This window comes from Dichomitus squalens (genome assembly GCF_000275845.1).
Source record: "Dichomitus squalens LYAD-421 SS1 unplaced genomic scaffold DICSQscaffold_55, whole genome shotgun sequence".
Taxonomy (NCBI): Eukaryota; Fungi; Basidiomycota; class Agaricomycetes; order Polyporales; family Polyporaceae; genus Dichomitus; species Dichomitus squalens.
Genome location: NW_006766937.1, coordinates 22536 through 33032, shown reverse-complemented (window position 1 = coordinate 33032; position 10497 = coordinate 22536). Strand labels below are relative to the sequence as shown.

General features: G+C 53.1%; 2 protein-coding genes across 2 annotated transcripts; both read left to right on the top strand.

Annotated features, from left to right (window-relative positions):
- Nucleotides 1-1518: 1518 nt before the first annotated feature.
- DICSQDRAFT_69487 (DDE-domain-containing protein) lies at nucleotides 1519-4128 on the top strand (the record flags this gene model as incomplete). The annotated part of the gene is made up of 3 exons (XM_007369765.1): nucleotides 1519-2291; nucleotides 2343-3022; nucleotides 3110-4128. 3 exons carry the CDS (start codon nucleotides 1519-1521, stop codon nucleotides 4126-4128), a joined length of 2472 nt encoding a protein of 823 aa, XP_007369827.1.
- Nucleotides 4129-6056: 1928 nt separating this feature from the next.
- Nucleotides 6057-7082, top strand: DICSQDRAFT_69512 (WD40 repeat-like protein; the record flags this gene model as incomplete). The annotated part of the gene is made up of 2 exons (XM_007369764.1): nucleotides 6057-6429; nucleotides 6583-7082. Coding segments are annotated over 2 exons (873 nt in total), but the record flags the coding sequence as incomplete, so codon positions are not given.
- Nucleotides 7083-10497: the final 3415 nt, after the last annotated feature.

Here is a 10497-nt window from a genome sequence, read left to right as displayed (position 1 = left end):
CGCTTATGTAGTATGTTACCATATTTGGGACTCTCTGCTCGTGTACTATAGCTATGCTTCCGGACTCTTCTGGTACTGTCTAGGACAATCCGTACTACTTCAGAACGGTCTAGACAGGTCTATGCCTTACTCATCTCTTACTCATCCTATGGTGCGATACGTCGCAATTCTTTCACCATCGTATTATTCATCGCACTATGGTACATGTGACTAACCACTCTTCGATTAGTCATGGACACTTCTCTGTAGTATATAAGGACTTCAGATTGTGTCCTCCCTCTTCAGTCTTTCCTTACTGACTGAAGAGTGAGTACTTCGTTACCTTTACCTCTAACTTGTAGTTACTTACTTAACCTTTGTAGTCTTGCTTCGACTCTAGGTACAGTTGGTTACTGCAATATAGTCTTTCCTTACTGACTGAAGATCTTGCTTCGACTCTAGTCGGATCTAATCCTTGTCTTCACAGCCCCGAGTTTATCAGAGGCTTTAGAGTGCCCGCCTGAGTGCTCCCGGCTCGGGGGACCCCCCGAGCGCAGCGAGGGAGGGGAGGGAGCACAAATGGCGGGTCCTCTTCGCGCAAACCCTAAAATCTTGCATCAAGCGCCACAATACCAATTGGGGCACTTTGATCATCAAAAATTGCGCGCTGATGCGCCCATAGCGCCGGCGTTGGTGGTCTTCAATGTCGCGCGTTCCTCACCCGCCACGCCTGCACAACACTCTGCATCTGTTGGAAAAATGCTGCCTCGTCAATTACTGCGACCTCCTCAGAGGGAGTACGGTTTTTACTCGAGCTCCTGGAAGTTGCCTCGAGTACGTAGACCGTTCTAGCTATCAAAATCTGATGCGCCCGTATTGATGTCCCAGGCTAACAGCCAATCATATGCGTGACTGGGAGGTCTCATACCTCCCTGGCCCGATATCCCAGAGGTTTACATACCTCGTTGTAGGCTACTCAACACTTGTACTATCCCTCAAGGGGTTTTGCAAAATCCCGCGGTTTTGCAAAACCCCGAGTACCGGTCCCTCTTGTAGTTTCTGGCCTCCTGGTTGAAGTATGTCATGAACGCACTCTTATAACATAAGTTCCTGATAAAATCTTGGCAAAGCATCCAGTAGTCGTATGTTGAAGGCCAATTGTATGTCGATACACCCCCCTAGGGTTAAGCGCTGATCAAGATCTGGCTTGCAGTTCGACATGAAACAGCGGTATCTTGCATGGATTCAACTCAGGATATTATATACAATACATCTCACCCACCCGATTTTGTGTGGGACAAGCTCAAGGCCGACATCTACACTTGTGCAAAATCAGGCACCTTGGGGCGTGACAATTGTGCTGCTGATTTGATCTCCGCTCTTGTGGGCGCTTCCAGTCTCGAAGGAGGTGCTGATGATGCAAATGAGCAAGCTGTCGTTCGCTTTATCGGGCTACTTTCCACTTGCGCTACTGGACTATGCTTCTTAACATATCATTCTAAAGCTACCCTAATTTTTTCGCTATTTATTGACTATCCTATGGGTCGAAACACTAGAGCTCATGCAAGGTCACGGCAGCGACTTGGAGACCTATCCGGGTACTCTCCAGCCCAGAAGAACGAGCTCTACGCAGAAGCTGTCTCCTGGCTAGACTCGCATCTGTCTCCTGACGGGAAGCCCCAATATGCTGCTGCGCACAAGAAGTTTCCCATGCTCTCTTACGACACTATGCGCCGCCGCCATCTCGGATTGCATAAGTCCCACCGCGATGCACACGAAAATCAGATGTTGCTTACCCATGCTCAAGAGGCAGTCCTGGTGGAGTGGATGAAGAAGGACGCACTCGAAGCACATCCATGGAGCCGCCTAAAGCTGAAGGTCAGGGTCGAGGAGCTGTGCGGGAGGATGCCCAGCGATGCCTGGATCGCTGCCTTTGCTCACAGGCACCCCGAGGAGGTGCGGTTTCGTGGAACCTCCGCTCTCGATCCCAAGCGTGCACAGTGTTTCAACCCTGGCACTGTCAAAGATCATTTCGAGAAGTTTGGAGAGATCTGCGGAAACTATCGCGTTATCCTGAATTTCGATGAGACTGGGCGGCAGAAAGGAGGCGGTCGCAAACGCACCGGTAAGAAGTACTTTACGGCCACCGGAGATCGCACGAAGTACAAGGCGCGCGATGCAAGCCTCGAGTTGATCACAATAATTGAGGCCTGCTGCAACGATGGCTCAATGATCGACCCCGGTTTCATCTTCGCAGGCAACGTGACCTGGACAACGGAGTGGTTTGAAGGGCAGGAGAATCGAAGGATCTCGTGAGTAGATATTCTGAGATTTCCGGGCAGGAACTCACAAGGATGGAACAGCATTGGACTTACTAGCAACGGGTGGACAAATGACGAACAGTGCCTATACTGGTTCGAGAACGTCTTTGTCCCACAAGCTCGTGCAAAGACACTCAGTGAAGACGAGCGAGTACTTTTGATCTTCGATGGACACCATTCCCACCTCACCGATGCCTTCATTGATCTTGGAACTCAGTACGGTATCGACTTCTATCTCCTACCTTCCCACACGACGCATAAGCTCCAGCCGCTCGACGTTGGCTGCTTTGGCCCTATGCAGCGCGAGTGGCTTACTTGTTGCGAGAAGCTCGTTGAATCTGGAAATGAGGTACAGCATGGACAATTTGTAGCAGAGTACCTCAAGGTTCGAGACGCCTCCGTCACCCCAGAGGTCGTAAAGGCTGCATGGCGCAAGACCGGCCTCTCTCCGTTCAACCCCAATGTCTTCTCTGAACTCGACTTCGCTCCCAGCCGTCCGTACTCCACGCAAGCACACCTCCCACCCTCCTTCCCTGTGGTCCCAGCAACGCTCGAGTCCGCAGCTTCACCTCCAGATGTCTCCTACCCACAGCCCGTGCCCGCTACACCAGACACATCCACAGCTACACATGCTGAAGAAACCAGCATGGATGTAGACGATATCCCAGCAACTACGAGGACGAGCATGACATGGTCACCAAACACCGGCGACTCCTATAGTCGTAGCCCCTCTCCGATGGATGTCGACGACCTCCCACCCTCAGATCTCGGTGCGTCAGCCTCAGCTTCCCTCACGTCTGTCGATTCAGTGCTGTCTGCACTGTCGACATTCCTCCCGCTCCCCGGCCCTCATTTTCCTGAGTTCCGCCAAACACCGCTCCCGCACCAAACGTCTGCCGCAGACAAAGTTGAAGCACTCACCTGTGACTTGAAGCGGCTGGAGGGGCTCTACAACACCAAGTTCCAGCGCCGCCTCACTGCCGAGTCCCACTGCGCCCACGCGGCGAAGGCAATCGTTGGTCTGAAAGGGCGGCTTGCCCAGAAGGAGACCAAGAAGCACGGTAAGGGCAAGCGCTTCACATCGAAGGCGAAATTCTTGATGGGTCCGGAGGCCATGGATGAGCACAGAAAACAGAAGGCAGAGAAGGCAGCAAAGGCACAGGAGGAGGCAGACCGTAAGGAGAAGCAGGCAGAGAAGGAGGAGGCAGAGAGAAAGCGGAGGATCAACCTTGCTGACGATCCGAGTTTAGAGTTCACAGGAGCGCTCAAGACCAAGAAGAAGTGCGACCTTCAGGCGATCGCGTACCTCCTTAGCCTCCCACTCACCGGGACCAAGGAGGAGCTCTGCACCTCCATCCACACCTGTCTCTTGGCCAACCCCCAGTATCGCTCAGACCGCCGCTATACGAAGCTGTACTCCACCATAGACCGCGTCACCAATGCTGAGCAGCAAGCCCCTCCTGTTTCTGACACCCCTCGCAACGACTCCCACACTGTCAACCACCCAGCAACCTGCAGCGCTCCTATGGACATCCCTCCTACACCAGATTCTCGCGGTCATGTCGCGCGAGAACGCGGTCTTGTTGCGCGTGAACGCGGCCCTGTTCCGCATGAGCGCGAGAATGTGCCGCCACATCCATCAAGTTCCGACTCTCAGGTATTCCCGCCGCCTTTGCTCCCAGTTGGGCGGCCTCCACTTCTACCTTTCACCCCACTTCCCGAGTACTGTCTTCCCCCCAACCCCTTTCCGAGCACATCTACATCTCAAACAGCGTCATCTCGCCCCTATTACTCATACCATGAACCACACTCAGTCCCATACTACTAGTTCACTTACCTGCGCCCTAATCCTTCATACTGTACATTCTTATAGCCTAGTATGTGCATCCTAATCATATACCTATAGTCAGTAATCCATGCCTTCGTGCTCCATCGCGCTCTACCCTCACGATGGAGTTGTCGCGTCCTCTCTCTCCATTGGTTGCCGTAGGATGCCGATGCGGAGATTGAATTTGCCGGCGTGACCCCGATGTTACGAGCGTTGCAAAACCCACTGAACGTAACCAAAATCCAGGCACCAAACATGTCTCCATCCTCATTCCCGCCCACTTTCATGTATGTACACGAAAGTCACCATTCGAGATACCACCTCTGACAGCTATCTACAGACACACTTACTTCTGTTATCGGCCCAGGCGATCGGAAGGGGCAACCTAATCAGTGTCCGGCGTTGCAAAACCCCTTGAGGGATAGTATTGCTCTTGTCATTCACAAAACACGCGTGCACTATTCCGTTCCTTCCCTGATCCGTGCATCATGCTAGGTCTTGAACAGATGTCGTAGCCACTGATTGGTTGCTATGCAGATGGAGGCCCCGAGCCACGTGCGAAATGTTGAGATTGTTTCCTTGTTGAGCCGTGCTCCTACTCTCTCTCTCGCTCACTGCACTTCCTACCTGCAACTCTGACCACACCGTTATGGCTCCTACAGAAGGACCCGTCAAAGCCTTATCCTTGGTGTCACCCTTCATGCGATCACCGGCGCTCCCATGGGAGGTCATCGAGATGGCCATCAACCACTGTTCGGACGACACCGCGACGCTGCGCGCCTTCGCTCTGACCTGCAGCCAGCTCCATCCTCGTAGCACCATTGTTCTCTCCAAACATGTCGACATACAGAGCCATAATCAGTTATCTCGGTTCTACCATGCTGTCCAAGCTCGGCCGCACCTTCAGCTTGTCGTGCGATCTCTGTCGTTTCCGCGGAATGGACACTCTCCATTCCCCTTGCAATTGCTGTCCATCCTCCCCCGTCTTCATCACGTCACATTCACCGGGAGGTCGCTTATTAGCGTGCGTAACGCCGAACTCAACCAATCCACTCCAATCTCTGGCATGCAATTCGCGACTAGTCTTCGGAGCCTGATGATCCGCAATGCTACCTTCCACTCACAAGTCGACTTCCTCGACTTCCTCGTGAACTTCCCGAACATGGAGAACCTCACCTGCGAATATTTGTCGTTACAAACACACAATCCTTTTGTGGCAACTGATGTACGTCGTCGGCTGCAGCTGCGAACACTGAATGTAAGAGCTATCACGTGCACGATCATCTATGCTCTTCCATTCGCTAAAACAGGGTTGCCTTTTCAGATCCTACGGAATGTACATATACACGTCACAGAGACGCTACTTCACGTAGCTCACCGAGCGACTACTAGCACACTTGCAATCGACCAACGTACTCGTGCGTCTCTCATTCCGTCTCCTCGTCGACTTAGACTCACATACCTCATACAATCCATACTAGAATCATCACATATGCTGCGTCCACAATCGCGTGAGGACCTCCCAACAGCTTTGATATGGTGGATCCAAGCCAAATCGGAGCAACTCCAAGACGCCATCCGGGTGTCACGGAATCTAGAACAGACGGCGATGAAAGACGTCACTCTAGTCCTCTGGGATCACGACATCGGCTGTCTATACAAAGAATGTCATGAACCTGCCCACTTGGAGGCTTGTGCAGCCATGAAGGAGGTCCTGCTCGGCTATCCCGCTCACAGCGTACTATTGTCGGCCTCCGGTGGTCCAATCCTGAATGTACGGAAGACGATCTCCTGGTCGGACGAGTTTAGCAAGTTGTCGTTCCATCCACTGAGCGAGAAATGGGTGCTGCCAGATGACGTCAAGTGTGAGTCTTGTTCATCAACAATGCCTCCTGAGTTGTACGCTGACTTGAGTAGCGGGCAAACCCGGGCATGACTCGGATGTCACCGCACTCGTCATCTCCTCAGATGGGCGGTGGGTAGCGACGGCCTCCAAGGACTTCACCATCATCCTGTGGGATGCCCGAGACGCATGCATCTTACAAGAGTGGTTCGCCCGTAGCGGAGAGGTCAGGGATCTCGCCTTCTCACCAGACGGCCAACGGCTCGCGTCTACCGGTGAAGACGGCATGGTCGCATTCTGGGACATCAGTCGCAGTCCGCATCAAGTCGCCACCCTCCAGGGTCATCCTACTCCTCTCAAAGGCTGCGCGTGGTCCAGTGATGGTGCTTATATTGCATCCCAAGAGGATGACCGCACTATGCGACTCTGGGATGGACGCACGTATCAACCGCTACCCCGTGACCGCGCCAAGACGACACGCCTTAGACCATTAGTCTCCCCTGACAGCCGCTGGCTTCTGGTCCACGGTTGGGACAGTTGCGGCATCTTGGAAGTTGCGTCTGACACATACCTGGCCTTCGAGTTTCCGCAGGGCGGCGAGCTTTGCGAAGACGGATTTCCCACCACAGCGAGATTCAGCCCGCAAAGTACACACGTTGCTGCTTCATATACAAGTGGAACGGTCCGTGTCTGGGACGTAGCAACTAGAGCGGCGCCCCTGCTCTTGCGGGGGCACGAAGATTGGGTCCGCGATGTCGTCTTTTCCCCAGATGGCCGGCTACTGCTCTTAGCATCGGTGGACAGGACGATGACGATATGGAATACTCACACAGGGGCCATGGTCCGGTCGCTCAAGGGGCACACGGGCGCGGTGTTCACGGCATGCTTCTCACCGTGTGGGAAGTATATCGCCTCTGCATCTGAAGACAAGACGGTGAGGCTGTGGGAGACGGGGACGGGATCATGCATGAAGAAGCTCTTCGACCACGGTTCATGGGTCCAGCATGCAGCGTTTACTCCGGACGGGACAATGTTGTGGTCTGCAGCGTACAATGGGACTGTTCTGGGTCGTCGGCTACAGGACATTGTTCCGGACGAATTCGAATCTTGATTCTACTTGTACAGTACACTGCTGACCCGCACCCCGCCTTGTACCCCTCGCACGTCTGCTCTTGAATATATATATATATATACAGATCGACCGCCAGTACAGCCTCGAGTCTCGCCTATGGTACCGTTCAGCGTCTACCACCTGACGTGAGGAAGTTTCTCCGTGGACGCAAAGTACTCTATCCCGAATATGCGCCTTCTGTTACGTAGTCAGAACCGCCAGCCACAACGGAAGGAAGGCGTTGTCCAGTGGCCAACGAGCCCATGACCACAGCCTTGTTCAGCACTCGATGCACAAATGGCATGGTCGGCGGCGTCTGAGTCCGACAGCCTCTGAGTCCGACAGCCTCTACGATCCCTGCCTCCGGCCATGAGTCAAAGGATCTGCAACGTCCGCAGACCACTATTGAGTCGACCACATCGGTGTATGTTGACCCACTGTTGAGCGTGCTCTGGGCTTAGCTACTTCGGACATTGGGTAGCGCAGTAAGCAAATCCGTTTTTACTCTGCGACGCATGTCTCTGCTGCGGCTTCGGTCTTGGCTGGAAAGTAAGTTGTGTTGTTCTGCCCCTGATGGTCGGCGGTCAGAGAGGTGGATTCGAGAGTACGGCAGGCAGGGAGCCTAGAGCGACGCAAAATTCGACGGGGCAAGTCCCGGTCCGGCTTGCGGCCCGTCCTCTTGCGCGTCTGGTCAGCCAGAGTCCGTGGTCATTGCCTTCTACTATCGCGACCCCAGTGTTCGGACAAACCACCGTGGCTCCCTCACCTGCTGTCTGATAAAGCTATAAATTTGCACGATGATGCAACGTAGAGACTCAAGTCAGATAAAAAAAGAATGGTGTGGATTGAGCGAGGTGTTGTTGCGATCTGGTAGCAGGAAGAGGTTCAGCAGATGAGCCATGTGCAATGTTGGTACTCGGTCCAGCTTCCTTGTTGAGCGCTCATCCCCGAAAACTTTGGCACCATTTTCTAGGAATCCTGTATATGATGCATATTTTTTTGAAGGTATTTGAGGTACAGAAGATGTGCAGTAGAATACCGGCCATCGAGCGTGACCTTGCACCACAAGACGGTCCTTCATTGTCAATCTCCGCTCGAGCGCCTGTGCGCGCGAATCTGCACACTCGGGTCGGAGTCTTAACTGGCAGTTCTCGGCATATGTGACTTTTCATGACCACTCCAAGGAGAAATGTCCGAACACCGGGGTCAAGACCCACTCCTCGCCCTCCCGTCCTCTCACTTCTGAACGGAGTGCTTTCATATTTCTCAAGTGTGTTCTATCATGGTAGATGCATGATCCTACAAATTTACATGATTATCGCCGCAGAGAGGAGGGAGCGACGTGGCGAACAGTTGTACTGGGCGCTCAGTTGTCCGAACACTGGGGTCGCGATAGTATTAGCTCTAAGTTGGACTTGGAGCTCGCTGCGCGCTTAGCCCTAGCTGTCCCATCGCTGTCCCCTGTCATTCGAGCATTCACTGAGGCATGATTCTCTCAAACTGCTGTCATGATGTTACTTCCCTGTGCAGCCGATCTCACATTTTGTTTGTCTCCCTGTGATAATCGCCCAGACTGCATGGGTTGACTCCGGCTACAATCAACAACCTCGCACAGAATGTCGTGGTATGTCCTTTATCCTCTGTTCGGCCCTGAAATGTCTCCAACGTTTCGAGTCTGTTTGCGTTTAGGCTATACTGTGCTGCACCTGCATTTTGCGCCATACCCAGTCCTCTCATTTGGGGCTTGTTGCAACTGACAGCCGAAGCCCCAAATCACCCGTCCCCCTCGAAACACTGGCTCTACCCGTGTGTACAGCGCTGGCATTCTTGTCTGCTCGCGTCCTCCACGCCACCATTGTTGGCCTTACCACCTTAGACCCTCTGGTCATCCTACTTTCAGAATGAATTATCCCAAAAGCTCAGTGAGATGCGGATCGAGTCTGTGAACGTGACCATCGCCGCATGCAGGCACCTCACGGCAACCGCAACAGAGCGGACGTTCTTTTTCTCCAGTGGATAGGGGGTCGCGTTGGGTAAGTTTCCATCCATCCCACTCACTCCCTTCCGTGTCTGCACCATGCATACCTCCGTGCTCCGTGCCTATCCACCACCTCCGTCTCAACACGACGCTAGGAGCTGAATGTGATTTCTAGAGTGTCGAACATCCAGTCGAAGAACCCTCGCTGAAGCCACGATTATGGACTATAGCGCAACCACCTCCTCACGTACACTCCACGCATCGAGCATGGTCACGTCGTTGAGACTCTTCATGTAGCTGGACCCGCAGGTTTGCATATAGGGGATCTCGTCGATGCGACTACCAAGGCTATCGACCTTGCAACATTCTGAGGGTGAGCTGCATGCAAATAGTTACCGCACATCACCCTAACATGCGCAATATACCCACAGACGCTCGCCATACTTGGCAGTTGGCATGCAATCCCGACGTAGCCACCCTCCTCTCTGGTACGTCTTTCATCCTCCCTTCCTCCAAATCTCTCTGACCATCCCTGTGTCGTAGCGAACGATCCACGCCCCATCACACCAACCATATTGATGTGCCACTGTGTCCAACATCCTCTAGCACCGTTATGGACATTGTGCCTGATAAACTCGGGGCTGTGAAGACAAGGATCAGATCCGACTAGAGTCGAAGCAAGATCTTCAGTCAGTAACGAAAGACTATATTGCAGTAACCAACTGTACCTAGAGTCGAAGCAAGACTACAAAGGTCAAGTAAGTAACTACAAGTTAATGTCACAGTTTTCTCGTGCCACGTGACCTGGGGGTCATGTGTACTGAGACAGACACTCACCTTGACCGCGGACAACTCGTATCGGAAAGTGGAGGGGCCAGGATCTAACCCCAGACCTCGTGATGGCCAGGAGCGCCCATCCTCACTCACAGACAGGTGACTGATGTGACAGCAGGAGCGCTTACTCATTGGGAGGGGTCCGGACTCGGCACGACTCAGGTATTAGTCGTAAGGTCACCATGAGGCAGGACATGAGGCAGAGAACTCTGACCAAACGATGGTCAATAGGTACCTGGTCTGTGCACCATTGTATTAGTATATATAGTAGGGAGTCTGAGGCAGGGAACCTCAGACTTGATCTTCTCGTCGATTCCCCATCTCCTCTGTAGGTAGCTAGCAGCCCTACCTCCCTCACTACCCCTTCTAGTCTAGGGAATACATCTCTTCACATCTCTTGCTGCGTCACCTCTGGTTGCTTCGCTTCTCAGCACCAACCTCTGCATCAGTAAGCTTTGCCCTTGTTTGTTTTGGTGGCACAGCTCGTTGGCTGTGACAGTTAAAGGTAGAGGTAAGGAAGTACTCACTCTTCAGTCAGTAAGGAAAGACTGAAGAGGGAGGACACAATCTGAAGTCCTTATATACTACAGAGAAGTGTCCATG